Source organism: Etheostoma cragini, chromosome 3, assembly GCF_013103735.1.
Source record: "Etheostoma cragini isolate CJK2018 chromosome 3, CSU_Ecrag_1.0, whole genome shotgun sequence".
NCBI lineage: Eukaryota > Metazoa > Chordata > Actinopteri > Perciformes > Percidae > Etheostoma > Etheostoma cragini.
The window spans coordinates 333,471-353,468 of NC_048409.1; the positions used below are offsets into that span (position 1 = coordinate 333,471).

Sequence of the window (19,998 nt, forward strand, 5' to 3'; positions counted from 1 at the left end):
TACATACATACATACATACATACATACATACATACATACATAGATATATATATATAAAACCAAATATTTGTATCAATATCGGCCTCAAAAATCCTTTATCGGTCGCGTTCTAACATTTAAACCAAGGCCTTTGAGTGTATTAATGGTTAGTGCCCGACGAGGTGTCCATTGTTAGGTGGTAATGGACGCCGGGGAGGCGACAGAGGCGTGAACTGTCCGACACACAGCAATCCATCATCACCTGATAATGGACACCTCGAAGGGCATTACCCCGCTTATACCATGCTGGTCACTTGCAGAAAAACATATTTCTAAAACATTACTTTATATTTTAATTTGTTTTCCAATTGAAATCTAAAGTTTTTCCAAACAATAACTTTATCTATCCTAACTATGTTAGATATGAGGTTCTTATGCAATGCAAACGTTGTTCACTCCTCCAGGAAATAGGAAGGACCTTAGATACGACTTGCCTCCCTTAGCAACGGGAGATATTTATAGTCCGCTCAGCTATGAGCCAAAAAGCTAACGCTATGCTAGTCAATATCATTGTGTACAGTTGGCTATCAGTAAAAAAACCTGACAGTATATTGAACAACAAGAGAAGCTAGCTATCAGACACGTCATTGTCCCAAAAACAATATAAGGACATTTACGAACTATTTGAGCCACGATCTGTGTAACGTTGATGATGTCGGCCGCAGCCGGGAGTAGAGACCCGAACAGTTAACAGGATGTGAGCTAACGTCATTGGGTTCAGAGGGGCAGTATACTTCCTGGAGCGTGTGTGTTAGCACCATCCTGTGGTGTTCAGAGGACGAGTTGGAAATAACACATCCATATTTCCTTTTTGTTTTAACGTAGCACATTCATTTCAAACAGTAAACAGTCAGTTCCACCAGAACTCCTTTAGTAGGTGTCCTACATCACTTTTTCATGGACACCCTGCAGCCAATCACAATCGAGTATTCACCCAGACCATGGTATAACATTTAATAAAGGCTGTTGATCCCAATACTTACCTCACATTTAACCACACAAAAAGGAGCTAGATCCAGAATCAGGGGGAATTGGACATGTCTGTTCACCTTACAAATGCTGTATCCATTCTAGAGGAAACAACAAAAGGGATTCCTTAAAAGGAAGTGTTTCAGTGCCTTACAAAGACAAAAAATGATCTAAACAAAAACAACAACGTGTCATGCTCTTCAAATAGTTGATCACAGCTGTGGGAATAAAAACAGATCCACTGAGTGGATCAAAGGTGTCTTACCTGTTGGAATCTCTTCAAATGAAGGGTAAGCACTGGTGGGGGGGAAGAGATCAACATTTGCTTCAAAGCATCAGTGTAGACATTCTTCTTGGATTCTGAACAAAGCACAAATAAAGACAATGAACTTCACTGATGCCCAAATGGAAAGGTTTGCTTTGTTTAAAGAACAAGAAGCAGAAAAACCTAAGAAAGAAAGACTAAATATACAAAATTGAATTGGCTTCCTGCCTTGTTAGAACTACTGGATTTGTGATATTTTACGACACAAAAAACATGTCAGTGAGAAAAATCCCACATACCTCCGGCTTTGTCTTTGTTTGACTGCCGTTTAGTGCAAGTGACACACAGCAGGCTGTTGTTCTGTGTGAGGGTTTCTACTTCTGTGAAGTGAAAAAGGCATGACTGGACTGAACACTCCTGCTTCTCAGGGGCTGTCCTGGTAGCCAGTGTTTGGAAGGCCAGCTCCGGGTCCTGACTTACTACAGTGTACTCTTTAGCTTCCAGTGGCTCATCTTCAATCTCCATTCTTTGCTCCACGGCATCAGGCTCTTCTATGAAGGCGTCATCCAGGGTTACTTTCTCCATTTCACTCACCAGCCGCGTGTCCTCTTCTCCTTCCTGATCCATGTCAGATATGTTGTCATCGTCGAAGACGCTCTCCTTCGAGTGCTGCTCCTCTGATAAGACGGTAAAGCGGTTGTTGACGGATGATGTAGCTGATGAGTCGCAGTCGGTCACTGAATCTTCATCCTCTTCGTTTTCCTTCTCATCCTGGACCATGTCACTGTTCTTCTGGTCTTGTTCAGACACACTGGCTCGTGCAGGATTTCCTTCCCTCAGTGAGGCTTCTTCACGCGTGTCCTGGTCATGGTCCTTGTCATCTGCAGCAGAATCAGTCGGTTCGCTCTCGGTGTGGCTCGGAGATGAGAGACTGTCCAAAGTGACTCTGCCCTCAATCTTCTGCTGCCTCTTTTGATGCTGGAAGCCACGATATGGAAACAATACAACCAATTTCCTTTATTCTGCACAATGACTCAACACTTCTCCATCAAAAAGATGGTTTAAGGCAAAAGAAAAGCTTCATCTGTATACACTTAGTAAGGTACCTTTGCCTGCTTCTTTGCCTGCTTCTTGGCTTTCTTCTGCTGGTACTTGCTGCTGGACCCGGTTGGAATGTAGTCAATCCGTTTGGTCAAAGCAGGGCTGGTCCTGCCCTCCTGGCTTGACTCACTGGTGTTGTGAACAGATTTTTTCTGGTTCTTCTTTCTGAATGCCTGTAAGATGTAGTCACATGCGTGTAACGTTTTAAACATGAACAAATAGTCGCTCAACAAATTGTCAAAAAACACTTTTCTGGGCTTTACCTCGTCAGAAACAGGAAGGGAAAGATCCAAAAACATCTCTGTGACTACAGACACCTGCAAGGGCAGAGTAGGGGCCATTTAACTTGACCACTGACATGACACTGACAGCTTATCTCACACTATTGTCCACACTACATACCGTTTTGCACTGCTGACACATTATGGTGCTGGTGGTTTCCCCACCAAAAACTTGGTCAACAAAGTTTTTTGGAAAACCATTTTTCTCATACTCTGAAATCAGAACATCATTGTCAGAGGGCAACATTTAAATATTAGGTGCGCCGAGATTGTATACTATAGTAGGATGCAACAAAGTTAGGTTTTTGTTCTTGGTATGATATTGACTGCAAGGTATTTCATTTCTAGCCCAGTTACTTACCTTTAACCAATGTTTTCAGCTGCTCTCCATCTGAGATTTGTCTAGATCCTTTCAATGCCTCCATGATCCCTGAGCTTGCTCTCTGTAGAGACAAACGCAATCTTCAAATGTGAACTATAAGAATAACGTTTTGGTAAGGCACAAGTAGGAGCTTTTCGCAGAATCACAATAATTTCAGCCTCTTAACATTCTGATTATTAAAGCTCCGCTCTGTTAAAAATGAACCAACCTATCAGAGAATGGTTCTGGGAGAGCAAAATCCCTCAGGTCATTATATTTGAGAGAAAAATGTTATTAAGCCATGATTCTTTGCAGTTCACACATAACGTGTCCTGAATTTGTGACTTCCTTTAGAATATGAATGACTTAGTGCCAATGAACCTGGAATATAAAATCTAAGTGCACAGTGCAATGAAGCTATAGCGTGAGTTCAGTCAGAAAGAAAATACTTTTCATTCTCACACATCCACATTCAATCCTCTCACAAACTCACTTCTTCTTCTATGTTGTCCTGTCTGGGGCTGTCAATTATCTCATCAGCTGTTCAAATCTATCCAATAGCTCAGTGACACGCCTACATTGTTAAACCTATCCCCCTGCTGCGGCCTCTGGTAGATAAGATTCCCTCTGCCTTACGTTACGCTGTTTAAATCTGTTCTCTCTGTTGCTGTCAACAGTCATTTCAGTGCAAATGGTTCCTCCACCTTTCCCATCACCACCAGTCTTTGCAGATTCTTTGGCTCCATTAGCACCCCCCACCAGTGTCTGGACTCCATGGGGGGGGGGATTTATCTCGCCGCTGATCAGGGCAGACGCCCCTTGATTACAAATCTCCCTCTAGAGTCTAAGTGCCGAAGACTCTCTTCCAACACTTAAGTATCCCATATCATCTGTTGTAATAAACATTCATCTCGACTTCATTCACTAGCCTCTCCTGCATTCACTGCAGTACTGCTCTGCTAATACTATATACTGCCACATTACTCAAAGCCACCAGGACAGCTACACAGTCCACATTTACGCCATGAACGATACTATACTACTATTTCTAGTCAGTTTCATTATCTTTATATGTGAGTATAAATACCCAATCAGGCCCCGTCAGACTCCGCCTACCAAGAACCTGGGTCTGTCCCAGGAAGTTTTCGGTTCCTCGCCACTGTCAAACTAAATGCTTGCTCTTGGGGGAATTACTGGAACTGTTGGGTGTTTTTAAATTATAGAGTGTGGTCTAGACCTACTCTATCTGTAAAGTGTCTTGAGATGACTTTTGTTCTGAATTGATACTATAAATAAAATTGAATTGAATTCCAAGTGATGAACATTCACTAGTGAGATGTGTGGAGATTTGATTAAAACCGTATGTGTACTTTGATCTCCTCTGCTCGCATCCCATCCAGAAGGTAGCGCAGCAGCTCCTGGCTATCTTGCTGCTGAAATCCTTTGAACCTGGCAGCCCTGCAGAAAGGGGACGACACAATCAACAACACTTATTACAGAGACGCTAGGAAGTAAGGCACCTTAATTCCACCTCAACTTGTCGTTGCACTCACTTTTTACAAACTTGTGTGAACAACTCCCGTGGTGTTACCACACCCTTCTTGGTTTCCTGGATCTCATTGAGTAGTTGACACATAGACAAAGTAAGGGATCCAGGCTGGTTTAACTGCATTATGATAGGCTCCTGCAATCATATGGGAAAAAAAAGTAATAAACAGTGTATATAAACCAGGATAAATCTACCATCTTCACAGTTAACAACATACATTTTAAGCACAACAGCCACCCACCAGGTCTGATGAGGCAACAGGTTTAATGTTTACACTCATTTTCTCTTTGGTCACTTCGTTCAGAGTCTGTCTTAAGAGCTGTGTTTGAGAGAGATTCTGGAAAAGACCATATCAGCATTTAAAAACAAGTCCAAAAGTCATTCTAACTCAAGACTGACATCCAATAAAGCCCAATCGGAATCTGAATTACCTGAATGACTGCATTAAAGAAACATGTGTTTCCCAGGTTGCTCAGCCCCTTCACTGAAAAACCACCATTGTCTTCAGGTGGGCCAGACTTTTGGGATTTCCCAACACTCTCCTCCTTGGCATTTTTCTTTTGGTGGTCCTTGTTTTCTGTGTCCTCACTTTTCTCTGCTTTTACAGTGTCTGTCTTTTGATCAACTTCCAACAAGCTGTCTTCCTCCTTCACTCCTAAAATAACCAAACACGACAGAGTGGACATGGCATTCCAATAATACAGTTTGACCACACAATAAAACCAAAACGCAGCAATGTTAAACTTTCAGATGGGACCTACTTTTCTGCGGTCTCTTTACGGGATCTGCGGAGGTTTGCTTTTTTAGATTGGTCACCAGCTGAGCCAAATGTCCCGTTCTGGAGTACTGGACTTCATCATCACATATGTAACACCTGCAAGTATGGCAACACATGAACAAAAGAACCGGTAACTCGGCACTACAAGGACAACTCAGGCCTACGTGATTAAGGGAACACACTGACTTATTGGGACAAAGCTTATTCACTATGTCCCCAGAGTTAGACTCCAGGTGAACTCTCTGCCCCTCACCACGGGGCCTCTCACCTGCTGCGAGCAAATCACTCCGCCCAAGTAGCAGCAGTAGCAGTGCTTGGCCTTTCTGAGAATATAGTTCCCATTTAGTATACGGTTAGAATATGGCTGTCTCATGTGACCTTGTTAATTTTACACCCTTTGACTATACAAATCCCAACATGTAAATAGGAACATGTGGGCGTTATTTTCTCACTTATTGGGAGCAGTAGCTAGTTGGAACCAGTTCCCTGCAGGATCTATGCTAAGCTAAGCTAATGCTGGGGGCGTCAGACAGAGTTACAGCAGCACGGAGATGAGGAGGGTATGTATGGACTTATCTAACTCTGGGGACACGGTGAATAAGCTAAAGTCCCAATTAGTCAGTGTGTTCCTTTAACACCCCACAGCAACATACTCACCACACACTCCAGTTGTCCAGACTGATCACGAGGCAATGCGGATCCGACCGAGGAGTCTCAGAATGTTTGATGGCATGCTGGTTCTCAGAGTTGCGTCCACATCCCTAGAGAAAAGAGTAGAAAAGATGCATCTGCTCCTTTAGCAAAATGTCACTTCATACGCTGCCCAAATCTGAGTAGTAAATTGGTTGAATAAACCCACTCTATGGCCACATTTTAAGCACATCCATATGGGTGCTGTTTCTTTTTCCTCTTCAGAGTCCCGGGCCGCGGCGGTGCTGAGATGCTCTTCACTTTCTTCATGCTCACAATCCTGGCAACTCGTCCAATCAGAGTTCCCGGAGAGTTTCTTTAGAAGAGTTTGGTCTGTCCCCTTCTTAATATGCCTGCAGGATGGACCTATACAGATAACACACACACACACACACACACACACACACACACACACACACACACAGGCGCGCACACACACGCACAGGGGCACACACACACACACACACAAACACACACACACACACACACACACACACACACACACACACACACACACACACACACACACACACACACACACACACACACACACACACACACACACACACACACACACACACACACACACACACACACACACACGGAACTAGTAGGCCTTCTACAGGTTGTTTTATGTCATGAAGATGATGATAAATGTCTTACCGGTCAGTTCGATGTCATCCTCCTCTCTATTGCTCTTGTCCGTCCCCCTTTTCTTTCCCATGTTCACCTGACGTTAAGCACAATTACAAGACTGAATGAAAAGCAGACCCCGTGGTCCCCTGTGGTCCCCCGTGGTTACCTGTAGTAACCTGAAGACATGGCTAACAGCTACATTACATAACCATGGTGCATTCAGTGCCGGAGGAAAACACGTGTAATGTAACGTTCAACTTCATGACCCTCCTCGGGGTCAGGGCTGGACTGTTAATCCCGTATGGGGTCAGGTCCACTTACTGTCTCAAACGGAGCCTCAAACCTTCAAGCTTTCGGTTTCCTTTCCTTCATGTGGATGATTCCGTCACCCGGGCGGGGTTAACGGGGTTGGCTCATTAACGGGTTACACGTGTTAAAAAGCGCGAGCCGTCGGATAAGAAAGGGGGATTTGGCAGAAAAGCAGACAACAGAGGAACAAAGTGATGGGGGACCGCTGTGCTGCTGCTCGGTAACGTCACGTGTGTTTCCTGTGTGCGTCGCTTGAAACAGTCCGAGTAGAAACAACGCTCCTACTAGCTCCGTTAGGACGGTAACGTCACGGGACTAGGAGTTGTTACCCTGCTGGTTCATCTCATCTGTGTAAGCTACATACACGTATAGCGTCCATATTCATGATATACGCTTGACCAGACTCACGTCGTTGAGTGAGGGGACAGAAGGAGTGGTTCCGGTGTGTTAGAGCCGACCCGGGCTTCCCGCTCCCATGTCCGCGCTGCAGCGCGCTGAGTGGCAGCTCGCTGAGCTCGAGCTGCTGACCAGCATGTTTCCCCGCCACGACGAGCTCCAGATCCCAGACCAGCTGGCACTAGCGGAGCTCAGGGCCTATGTGGAGGGCTCAGCCTCAGCAGACAGCCCCCCCCCCCCTCCTACTTCAACACCTGACTTCCTCATCAAACTGAAGCTGGACTCTGCAGCCATGGACAGGGTAACCGAACAGCACGGTGGCCTAGGTCGTCGGGGTTAACCCTAACCCTAACCCTAACCCTGAACCTCCGTTTGCTTTTCTTTCAGATGGATGTGGTCCTGTCATGTGCTTTTCCATCCCAGTATCCCAGTGTGTTACCAGAGATAACAGTCCGGTAAGCCACGGGCTCCACTACGAATTCTGATCAAATGTGTACACAATTGTTATTTTGGAAAACATTATCTTACAAAACCGCAACATAATATTCATAATCCGTTTTTATGGTCTACAATATAATGTAATGTGAGGGAGGGCCTGTAAATATAGTACATGACTTTTAAGGATCGACTGATATGGATTTTTTTAGGCCGATACCGATTTATTTCCTTCCCATCAGCCTTAGCCGAGGACCGATACTGGCCGCAGATTTCCGGCCGATGCGACGCACATAAAAACGCAAATATCGGCCCAATATTTGATTGATCGATCACTACTGACTTTATACACAGTCTGTGGTAGAGACTATGATCGGTGTTTAATCAATGTACAGGCTGAAACAAAGACGGTTGGACCATTTAGAGGTCATGCAAGAATGTGAAATGAAAAGTCAAATCAGCTCCTGCAATTTGAATTTACAATATTGTAACATTTCATGTAAAAAACTTTATTATCAAGTAGACATTCATAACTCATGCTCACACATTTCAGCTTTGCTATTCTATCAGAGAAAGCTTTCATTCCATAAACCTGCGAAGCCCGAACGGCAAAGAGCCACTAAACACTGTGTAATTTATGTGGTAGTCTAATGTGAAAATGAAATGATTGAAAATTGCATAGATGATCAACCGACTGTTGACACAGAGACACGAGGTTGTGACTGAGGTTATTTTCTACTGTTATGAATGTATTAGAAGATGAGAAATCTGCATGGTTGAAGCTAGATAGCATCCCATTACTAATGGGATGCTATCTGCTCATTATTAGCTTGCAGGCTGTATGTGATCACTTTATGGAGTTATTAAGCAGTAACGTTTGCTAAAGGGATATGGTGACACTTATCAATCTCTGTTGATAAACAAATCCTAAAATCAAATTTTAATAATTAAGATAAGGAAACTTAAATTAGACATTTTGCGTAGAGATCTGTCAGAGAAGAGTGCATATGTAGAGTATATGGAAATCCATCCCGATGCAACATACTGCAGGAGCAGTAAGGAACACATCTTGTCAGTTTCTTTCAGAAGATCTTGTAGTAGAGGAGTAGTCCTTCTTATTGATAAGCGGGCAGATCAACCTCCTGAAGATCTGTTATAGTTATTTTGTGCTTAGCTTTTTAAAGAGTTCTATTCCAAGGATAGAAACTTGACTGTTCGCTGAAGCATGTTTTATGCTTGCCCTAGGTGTGCCGGTCTCAGCAGGGCCCAGCAGACACAGATCCGCACAGAGCTCAATGCATACCTCATGGAAAACTGCCAGGGGGAAGTGTGCGTGCTCTCAGCTGTGGACTGGCTGAAAGACAACCTGCAGCTCTTCATCAACAATAGCCTATCAGCAGCACCGGCTCCTAAGAAGGAGTCTTCCTCTCCACGGCCACAGGAAGTGTTCAGCCGACTGTGGATTTACAGTCATCACATCTACAACAAGACAAAGAGGAAGAACATCTTGGAGTGGTCCAAGGAGCTGGGCCTGTCAGGATTTAGCATGCCCGGGAAGCCTGGTATCGTGTGTGTGGAAGGTCCTCATTCTGCCTGCGAGGAGTTCTGGTCCAGGTATCTTGAGCGATGTAGTTTTTAGCAGCTGATGTCACAGCCAGACGCCTGCTGCCGAGGTCCCTGGTTGATTATTTTCCAAACTCTTTTCCAAACTCTGTCCCCTATTTCACAGAGTGAAGGTCCTGACATGGAAGAAGATCCTGATTCGACATAGAGAGGATATTCCCCTTGATCGTCAGGTAAAGGACAGCGTAGACTCCCTACGCAAATTCACAGGCTTTGAAGAGGCGACGTTTGACCCCCATGGGAACAGAGGTAATCACATGGACCTGGGGCAGCTCTACCAGTTCTTAAATGAGAAAGGCTGTTGTGACGTCTTTCAGATGTATTTTGGCATTAAAGGGAGGTAGTGGTCAGACCAAGAGAATAAATAAAGCTGCCTTGTCATTAAAGTCTCTTCTCCTGAAAATAAGCATTAACTTAAAAAAGAAATGCAGTCATTACTGTTTAAGTTTCCTTTGTTTCACATACAAGCACACGAATGGATTGTGAGCATCACAAAAAGTGCAATAACTGAACAACCTTTGCATGGCTGTTGCTCAGCCGTCACCCTGGGACTTCACTGGGATAACAAGCCAAAAGAACACTTCTGCAATTTTGAGAAACTGAAACTTTTTTGTTTTTTTAGCTAATGGGCATGTTTTTCAAAAAGAAGCATTAAAAAGATGTTTATCTGAGAGTATTCTCAAGGACTTCAGTTATTAATGCAATTTTAATACCTCTGCAAGGATCACACCTTGCCCTAGGTGTTTCTTTCCTCAAACGGCCCCACTGTGTATTACTACAAGGCTATTATAGGATTTTAGGACTGATACCGCATTAATAATTGGACAACATAGGCAACAATATGCTAGATATCTGTTCATGAAATCTGTTTATTTTCCGCTGATAGATAGCATAACCGTGGAAAGTCTCTCTCCAATTTTCTTTGAACAATTTGTTCTTAGATTGTGCATTATTGTGGTAATTAAACGTGTTGTTGTTATTGAACATGGATCCTATTTGGAACCCTGCCAAGACTGATGTGGGTCTGGGTACAAACATCCATGTAGATTTTTATGTGGCCTCTGGGGTTTGGTGGAAGGTTACCATATAAGTATATGGCTATTATATATGTGATTTTATTAGCAAAGAGCACTCCTAACAGGAAGCACTATGCTGTGACTTTTAAAGTCTCTTATCAAATCATTGTTGCCACAAACACACATACATCATCACAAGACCATAAAGCAAAGGCTGTCGTAGTGTTGGAGAAAGACGGCTGAAGGTCATCTCCTCAGGACTTTGATCCCTGGGGGGGCACTTCAGAGTTCACCATGTTAAAAGTTAAGAGGCAAGGTGTAGTACAGAACAGGCATATCGACACAGACATTGAACCAGACTTCTACTAGAGCTGTGCAATTAATCCAAACTGAATGGTGATTAGGATTTCTGCTTCCAATGATCCCAAAAACACAATAATCAAGAAAAACATTTAGCCCATACGTTTTGTGTGAAATCTTATTTTCTCTTGTGTTTTGAATGAAAAAAATAAAGTTAAATAGGAAAAGTATTCGGGAAACTTTCACAGTTGGATGTGTTTTTTTTATTTTTTACTGTTGATTCATGTAACTTTTTCCACAGTTTAAGTTCAATAATTGCAACATCTTTCCAGAAGTCCACGAGTAATCGTGTTAAATTATCGTGATTTCAATATTGACCAAAATAATCGTGATTATATTTCTTTCCATAATCGAAGCAGCCCTAACATCTACAACACTATTTATCTAACACATACATACACCCATGAATGAATAGAATACAATAAAAAGGAGTTTGTTGCCCGAAGGCCTAATGCCATGCATAAACTACTATAAATCAGCAGATGGTTCTTTTCAGGTGTGTGGTACCTGGTGGGGACGTCCAGCTCCGCATCGAGTTATATGATGACAGGAAATCCCCCCCACACACGTGAGACAAAGCTAGTTCAGCAGTCGCAGGCCTTGGGTGGAATTCACTCTGGCTCACATTGGCCAGCAGATGGCAGCATTATAAAATCAAAGTTGGAAACAAAGCCTCCTTAGCTGTTAACTGGGATTTCTGGATGTTAACGTGTTTGAACCTAGCACCCCAAAGACCTTGAAAGTAAGCAAAAGTGCAACAATAATTTGGTTTAAAAAATGTAGTCGTTGTTTGGATCAAATATGAATACTATGATTTAAAAAGAATAATCTCATTTCGCCCTCAGAGAGGCAGACCTCTAACTTACTTGTTCAGTTTGTGTATGGAGACGGTGCATCCACGACCGTGGCTCGACCCCCAGGATTTTAACTCTAAATTAGGATGGGCGACCTCTTACAACCCATGATCCTGTGTTCCTGGGTCCTAGATCCTTTTCTCAGTTAGCATTTTTTACAGCAAGGTCTAAATCCATCAGCTGATGCCTTTATCTTGAATGTAGTGTTTATGGCTAACAGTCTTCTCTCCTCTAAATAAGCAGGGTTAATGCATCTTAAACTGGCTTTTCTGTTAATAAAGAAATTGTGCATGTATGTACATGTTCATCTCTGTAGCTTGGTGGTGGTTAAACAGAGCATCTACTCAATATTACATGGACTTCCTTAAATATCTAATATTAACCAAAGATATATCAAACACAAGCATTAAAGGTTTATAAAGCGCACACAAATGAATCAAATTATGAATTAATTAACAGTTGTATATACTATAGTATGCAATACTGAATAAAAGAAATATATTCGTCAAGCAGTTTCTCTGCCATCATCAAGTAAACTGACAGGAATCACAAAGAATACGTCTTTTCTACATTTAAATATCAGCTGCCATGATTGAAGGAATGATTTACATCATTTCATAATAGCTCTGAATAATTAATGACCAATGGAGTATGACTTGCCAACGTTTGGAAGGAATCAGTTGTAAAAGCTCTGTATAATAACGACAGGATTGTTTCTTCTGCACATTGTTCATTTGACTCATTCCATGCACATGACTTTCAAAATGCATCATTGCTTTTGTCTTTGGTTTCTTTCTGCCATGACAGTACAACAGAAGACAGACTACGCAACCCTTAAGATTTACTTGAAGATGCCAAAGTGCCAATTCCCAGGAAATTAGTCGAGGAATGTTGGACTTATGCCTCACTAGAAAACCTTGTAGTGCTCGTTTGCCCACTGGTGCACAATGACAATGTCCTCCATTCCTTGGGTAGGTGAACTGATGAGCAGCACTAGTGATGTTCCAGCAGATGATCCTAGATTTCGTTCTAACTGAAGCCATGATGAATACGTGTCTTGATAATAATAATACTAATAATAATACTAATAATATATGTTTTCTTTGATATAGCACCTTTTACAGACAAAGTCACAACGTGGTAAGATTTATCAAAATACAGGAGGATCCAACAGAAAACAAGCAAGCAAAAATAACAAAAATCCCGATGGAAATAGAAAAGAGAGCCTGCAGAAGGTAGGACAATAGGAAGGGCGTTCCACAGAGTCGGAGCCAGCGCTTCAGAGGAACGCTCACCTTTAGTTTTTAACAAACCTTTAGCCACCTGCTCCCTCCAGGAGAGGGTCATTGTGGATATGTAGCTGCCAGATGGAACCATGTTGTTTCTAGTACCTTTTACTCCATTGTCTACTGATCTTAGGCAATAGAGCAGTGTTATTGACCTGTACTGCAGCTACAGCAGTGGTGTAAATCCTTATCACTACCTCTGGTCAATACACCACAACAGGTCAAGTGTAGACCACTCCTAATCAGCGAGATCTTCTTCTTTGTTTCTGTAACTGACCGCCAGCTTCTGGAATCTCCATCCATCCGGTTACTTGATGGAAATACAGTGCATTCCGTAAGAAGTTATACATTTATTAAAGAAAACATTAACCTTCAGGGAAAGACAGAGGCACAATTTTACATAACAAATGTGAGTATTTTAGGTTGTATTATTCAGGCTCATCTAGTGCAAGGTCAGGATGGATGGGGGGCTCAACACATTCACTATGCAAGTTCCCGGGTGAAACCCTGAAAGGGCTGAGAGTTCTACAGCGAACAGCTAATACACATACAAAGCATTATCCATAAAAACAGCTGAGAGTCAGAACTCTAACCTGAGTCATTATTTTCTTTAGTTTCTGGAATACAGAACCTTTTTTTCACAGACTGGATATATTGTACAACACTGATTGTTTGGCCAGACATTGTCCTGGTGTCAGAAATAACAAGGCAAGTGGTCCCGCTGGAGTTGACTGTTCCCTGGGAAGACCGGATGGAGGAGGCTTTCGAGAGGAAGAGGGCCAAGCACAAGGAGCTGGCAGGCGGATGCCGAGCAGGGGGTGGAGGACCCGGTGCAATCCCATTGTGGTCGGGTGTAGAGGATTCGTTGGCCAGTCACTCATCAGGACCCTCGAGATGCTTGGAGTGAAGGGACTGCACATCATAAAGCCGTCAACAACACATATCCCGCCAAAAAGCTGTGGATGAAGCGGGGCGATTTGTGGATCGTAGATGCTACTCAGACACAAGCCAGGCCCCGATCAACGCTGGCGGGGTCGCCCGGGCGGGGGTGTATGATGTAGTGAGACCCCAAACACCCAAAGAACACAGGATACATCACTGATGATGTGTCTGGGTTGCACCAGAGGTGTATGCTAAGAACAATCATTGTAATAGAACTATATAGAAGCCACCTACTGTCTGATGATTATCCAACGTAGGCACTATGAGTTCGGACTACATGTCAATAAGATGGCTCAGCAGATAATGGTTATGCTTGGAGTGTTCGGAAATCTCTGGGGTGCTTTCCCCTTTCCTCTGATCAGGGGTCTCAGCAAATCTAGCATCATTAGCCCTATGCTGCAGGGACAAGGTAGTCAAGGTTGGGACAATGGTGGTATTAATTTCCTTCCACTTTCCTGCCTCACAGCGTTTAATTGTTATGTGACATATTCATATTTTTACAATAAATCAAAGCGGGCAATGGGAGCGTACCTAAATGCCTAAGACTCTTGGTGAGACCATTGCGTACATTTATTGCTTGTTAAATAACTAGGGTGACATTGAGGAGCTGAGTCATGAAAGGATTGAGGAAAAAAACCATCTGAGTCAGCTTTTAAATCAATCCACCTGTATCCTACTGACAACATTTCTGGAATCTCCTGGTTTTCATCATGAAACTCATTATCCGTATTGACTTTACAGTGTTCACACTCCATGTTTGATGGTGTGCCTATCGATCAAATCTCAAACATGTATCCTTGATTCAATGAGCCAACCTATACAGCATAATAAGCAAAATGCTGTACAGTTTTGGTATGGTTCCCCCTCTAGAGCATGACATGCTGCATAGTTTGTTTTATGATCAAATGCAGCAATCTATGCAATCTACATATATGGGTTGGACTTCAAAAACCTTTGAACTTTTTGGAAACACTCTAATTTAAAGGTATTTTATTGTCACATACACATACATGTAGCGAAATTCATTCTTTAACCCCTCCCTCAAGCGAGTAGAGGGCAGCCAATCACAGCGCCTGGGGACCAACTCCAGATCTGAGCCAGTACCTTGATCCAGGGCCCCGACCGGAGAACCTAGTACGTGTTTTTTTGATGGTGGGAAACATACAAACTCCCCACAGAAAGGCCCGGAACGACCTGGATTTAAACCCTCAACCTTCTTGCTGGGATGCTGCAGTGCTAACTAGTGAGCCACCGTGCTGCTCTTAAGTACCCCTGTTTATTATTATGAGTATTATACAAACATTGAAATAATGGCTTCCAACACATTATGTAGCAGATTGAACTGTTTATTAATGTATTGTAAATAAAACCTATAACATTCCTGTGGACAGTCATAAGTGGAGGCTGCTGTTAAAACAGATAATGAATTAGATTATAGTCAAATACAATTAACAATATAAAACATGTCTTCTTAGGATAAGGGAAAATTGCTGGCAAGGGTCGTACATTAACAAAACACACCATATATATGCTTATAATTACATCATAGTGTGTTATAAACAATTTGATGAATTAAACACTAGTTTGTACGCTGCTGTGAATGACTCGGGGGCGTGGCGTTACATCCCGGAGATCTCTGCTTTGTTCCCTGTGGCGATTGGCCGTATTTCTAGGTGTGGTTTTGGATTTCACTTTCACTTCTTTCATCATCTGTAATCATCACTCTTTTCTTTGTGGCGGCCCAACCGCGGCTGGGTTATAGACAACGTCATGCTAACTTGTGATGTTTTCTGGGAATGTTGCCACTGACGCCCAGTTTGTACTGGAATGCTGCTTAAGTAAGGGCTTTCATCAGTGGGCCACAGGCACATTATGTTAGCTCATTTTGCAATATATAGAGACTTAATAGATATTTATTGAAATGATAATTCTTTTAATTATTACTTTAAAATGAAGTGTTACCACTGCTATAGGAATTTCTTTTAAGATGCATAGTAAATAGGATTTGTAGTTGATGCAGAATAAATAGCTTGGCAAATGACTGCAGAAGTCATATTCCTTGTTCTTGAGGCCCATTTTGGCAACTGTTGGTGAAAATCATTTTTACATTAAACTTCATTTACACATGATTTACTGGTATTTTTCTTTTTTTCTCATCATTTCAGACAATAACCCAATTCTGTAGGTCTATTGAACTGACGATGCATATAATTGAATTAGTTTTCAACGTCATGGTGATGTATTTCAACACAGCGGTTTCATCATGTCTCTATAGCTGTGATCTTTCACAGAGCCAAGCTAATATAAATAGGATTGTTTTAAATTACTTGAAGCTGTAAACACTGAACAGAAGGTTTTGACAATTTAAATTTCCAAAACTAAGGCTTAGGAATCTTCCCAGTCCTGATAAAAGATGGGCCCCACAGTGGCTTGATCCCACCGTGTTCTGTAGCTAACGTGAACAGTTTTTGTTCTACTTTGAGCTGGTTCCAAACAAGAGAAACAATCCACAGTTCAAACTGTACAAACTCCTGGACAAGCATTAATCATTCCCATATCTTTCTAGATGTAACATTTGTACTCTGTACTCCTCCACAAGTTCTTATTTTGGAGCATTGGTTGAAAACACAGATATAATACATGTAGTCACATAAGCAGATAATTTTATTTATAATTTAACATAACCTCCTAGCGCAAGCAATCTTGTGCATAATTGTTCACTTTATTTTTGTAAGATGCCAAAAAACATGCACACATATTAAAGTCAACTGTAATTCATAGAGTGGATTGAATGTATAAGGAAGGCATTCATTTATATCCACCCCTTGAAGTTCAGAATTGATTTCGCTGTTAAATTTATCACAATGTCACAAGAGCTGCACAACAGAACTCCTTTTCCCAGCATATCAGTCTGTTCCTTTGCTATGTGATGCATTACCATTTTCATTTCAGCCAGAGTAAACTTGATAATCAAAGCAATTAAAATCACAATCAGTTGTGTTTCCAAGTGCTAAGTGGAAACTTGGCCTGGCAGCTCTTTGGGATTCTGGACCTTCTCCCCTGATGACCCCTCAAGGTGAACCCTTGTATGGCGGTCCATCCCATGAATGCTAACTATGGCTGAATTAAACATTTTCACTCTTCTCACTACTATTTAATCAGTTGTCTTACGGAGCTGTCTATCTGGAGTAATCCCTGAGGCTCAGCATCACGCTGACTGGCTGGCATCATAAAGACCGCTGGCATGCTGCTCTGGGAGTAGTCAAGCTTCAGCATTCCCCCTGGTCCTTCCCTCTCCTTTTCTATGCACTCTAGCAGCTCCAACCCTATAAGTCAATGGCCACTCCTCACGTATGATTAACTTTGCAACGGGCTTTAATACAAATAGAGATTCCTATTGAGGATATTTTTATGTTTGAAATCAAATCTCTACGACCTTCCGTGTCTATCCACTGTCACTATAAATAAAGGGAAAAAGCCCCCCAAAATAATCTTAAAAAACAACCATAAGTGCATTATTTAAGCAACAACAAGTGGAGTCTGTCTCCTTTGAGCCCCTGTGTGCCTTCAGCATCTAACTCTGAGCCCTCTGAGAATCGTCCACTACCTACAGAGCGACCGGTTGGGAGTGAGTTGTGTTGGACAGCTTGGATTTGTATGCAATTTTGTTAAACTTGAAAAATCTCGACTTAATAATAGAATATCTTATGTAAAATACAATCTATAGGGAATTTTTAAAGCAACAAACACAAACATCACTTGCAAGGTGATTTGTGCACATGATTATAGATGCAAAAGATAAAAGTACAGTTTAAACAACACACACACATATATATATATATATATATATATATATATATATATATATATATATATATATATATATATATATATATATATATATATATATATATATATATATATATATATATATATATATATACATGCCAAAGCATATGTTGGGCTACTGAGGCTACTTTAAACCAGGGGCAAGTTAACCTAATGTGGTCCTATGCCATTACTATAAGTACTAAGAAAAGAAGAAATATCCAGCGGAGGGGGGGGGGCGGGGCCTTGGTGATAATGAGACTGATGCCAACGCCTGATGTCCACCCACATCCAGACAGCTGGCGTCCTGCAGACACAGCAGTTTGTCAATGCACTGCTTACACATTATTTTTCTGTTAGCATTACTGAGTGTTTGTTATTTGAAATTTAAAAGTCTATAATAGAATACACGGGTGAAAGAATATTATGTTTATTAAATGTGTAGTTATAATTGTTTTTTTTATTATTCTTCCTTAAATACTGTTCACTTTCCTCAACAGTGTTTGGAGACCATCCAGTTGTTGTAATAAAGTAATAATAATGCTTTACAGTAATAAAGCAATGTTCCGAATGAATGAACATAAATTCAGTTAGGAACGTTTGAAGTGCAGTTACATCTTGGAGACACTAAGGTTTCCAGCTCTACTTACAACAGAAGTGAGCCGTAGTTGCTTCTGGTGAAAGGTAACAACAAGGGTGGAACTCCATCTTTCCCAAAAATATACTGGCATTCATCAACTAGCTAGTTATCCATTTAGCCACTAGCACGTCTTTTTCCACATTCAACATGTTATTGGCAGTGTGAACGTACATCATCATAGCTGGAAATATTATCAATAATACAAATCAATAATGTTTTACAATAGCCTTAAAGATCTTCCTTAAAGGTCTTTTTTGATCTAGAGAAAATCTGAAGAAAATCTGTTCAAATCAAACTTATGTTAAGAGTCCCTATAACAGTCATTCTATTGGAGGAACATTATTCTCCCCCTCACTAATATTCAAACTTTAATTAAGTCTCTGGTGAGTTACTTGGAAGAATCTCAAGTGCTCAAATCCAAACAGATGGCGCTCTATTTATTGCATACCTTATGCCACAGGTACCCCCCCACCCCCAAGAGAGCCAAGATAAGGCTCCCCTTTATGTACTCTCCTGGGCCTGCGCAATTCAAAATTTAGCCAAACAATATACAAAAATTTGTTTTAATTAGATCTAAAAATACAATATAGAATAAATCAAATGGCAGACAGACAATCCCAGGGCAGGCTATTTCAAGATGCACCACAGAGAATGTGAGTCAGTGTGGATGAATGAGTTTAAAATACAGTGGGTAGCCCTGCTTCAGTCATCAATCCACGGGCCTGCATGTGGCCTGATTCAAACAGCGGAGCCGCTGCCTCCCAAAGTGGAAGCCCTCATGCAGCAAACAAGGGAATTGTATCTGACTGTACACATTCATCTGACTAATGGCATGGTGATGCATCCAAGGGGATACACAAGCTCATGTTCTTTGTTCCAGATCATTTGACTCCTTCTAACTTCCAGTCGGCCCTGTCACAAGTGGAAGTGTGAGTGATCTGTTTAATCTCATCAAATATGATTAGGCAAAACATATCTCTTGAAATGATCCTACAGCCCTCTGATTCGGCAGCAATACGGATGGTGTGTGAATGTTGCACCTATAAGTCCCACTGGGCTACAGAAGGCTCAGCTTCATTAGCTTAACAAAGTAAAGAATTGAAACGTGCTGTTTTGAACATAGACCCAGCAGCCCCTTTCACAGGTACACCTGTTCAACTGTTAGATACAAGGGGGTAAGCCTCTCCTCTCTATGGCACCGAAGCACTCACCTGCCATGAGCATCCCATTGACCACCATTCTTTTTTTATGTCACTTTGACAGTGAATAACTTTAATTATTAGATTATCTGATATTTGTCCGTTGTTTGTTTCTAAAAAACACAACAATGTATAAAACCTCTGTTACCTTGTAATAAATCCCTGTGTAGTACAGGGTAAGGTCGCAAACAGTTTGGACTTCCATCAGCTGTTTAGGTTTAATTACTAATGTTAACTAGCATGTTAGTTAGCAGTAATTAGCCTGTGCCTATGTTAATTTTAACTAGCATGTTAGTTAGCAGTAATTAGCCTATACCTATGTTAATTTTACCTAGCATGTTAGTTAGCAGTAATTAGCCTGTTCCTATGTTAATGTTAACTGTCATGTTAGTTAGCAGTAATTAGCCTATGTCTATGTTAATGTTAACTAGCATGTTAGTT

The 19,998-nt window shown here is 41.6% G+C and overlaps 2 protein-coding genes and 1 long non-coding RNA gene across 4 annotated transcripts in view; 1 reads left to right on the forward strand and 2 right to left on the reverse strand.

Moving 5' to 3' along the window:
* usp16 (ubiquitin specific peptidase 16) overlaps positions 1-7,124 on the reverse strand; it is an 8,071-nt gene extending 947 nt beyond the window's left edge. Inside the window, exons 1-16 of one of the 2 annotated variants that reach the window (XM_034868096.1) lie at positions 6,991-7,124; positions 6,697-6,763; positions 6,203-6,399; positions 6,001-6,104; positions 5,327-5,439; positions 4,997-5,220; positions 4,807-4,902; positions 4,570-4,700; positions 4,387-4,474; positions 3,017-3,098; positions 2,777-2,868; positions 2,638-2,691; positions 2,380-2,547; positions 1,573-2,251; positions 1,274-1,368; positions 1,023-1,109 (exon numbers count right to left, since the gene is read on the reverse strand). In XM_034868096.1, coding sequence (XP_034723987.1) covers positions 1,023-1,109; positions 1,274-1,368; positions 1,573-2,251; positions 2,380-2,547; positions 2,638-2,691; positions 2,777-2,868; positions 3,017-3,098; positions 4,387-4,474; positions 4,570-4,700; positions 4,807-4,902; positions 4,997-5,220; positions 5,327-5,439; positions 6,001-6,104; positions 6,203-6,399; positions 6,697-6,757 — 2,271 coding nt within the window. In that variant the 5' untranslated portion in view covers positions 6,758-6,763; positions 6,991-7,124. Of the gene's footprint in view, positions 1-1,022; positions 1,110-1,273; positions 1,369-1,572; positions 2,252-2,379; positions 2,548-2,637; positions 2,692-2,776; positions 2,869-3,016; positions 3,099-4,386; positions 4,475-4,569; positions 4,701-4,806; positions 4,903-4,996; positions 5,221-5,326; positions 5,440-6,000; positions 6,105-6,202; positions 6,400-6,696; positions 6,764-6,986 lie in introns of both variants that reach the window. The other variant, XM_034868097.1, reaches the window with a different exon arrangement.
* LOC117942562 overlaps positions 1-14,501 on the reverse strand; it is a 15,543-nt gene extending 1,042 nt beyond the window's left edge. Inside the window, exons 1-2 of the long non-coding RNA XR_004656155.1 lie at positions 14,489-14,501; positions 7,893-7,897 (exon numbers count right to left, since the gene is read on the reverse strand). This is a non-coding gene — a long non-coding RNA (uncharacterized LOC117942562). The remainder of the gene's footprint in view (positions 1-7,892; positions 7,898-14,488) is intronic.
* On the forward strand, positions 7,363-10,410 carry rwdd2b (RWD domain containing 2B). Its single transcript, XM_034868102.1, has 4 exons — positions 7,363-7,675; positions 7,762-7,829; positions 9,055-9,423; positions 9,539-10,410. The coding sequence occupies exons 1-4, from the start codon at positions 7,454-7,456 to the stop codon at positions 9,774-9,776; spliced, it is 897 nt and encodes a 298-aa protein (XP_034723993.1). The 5' UTR covers positions 7,363-7,453; the 3' UTR covers positions 9,777-10,410.
* Positions 14,502-19,998: the final 5,497 nt, after the last annotated feature.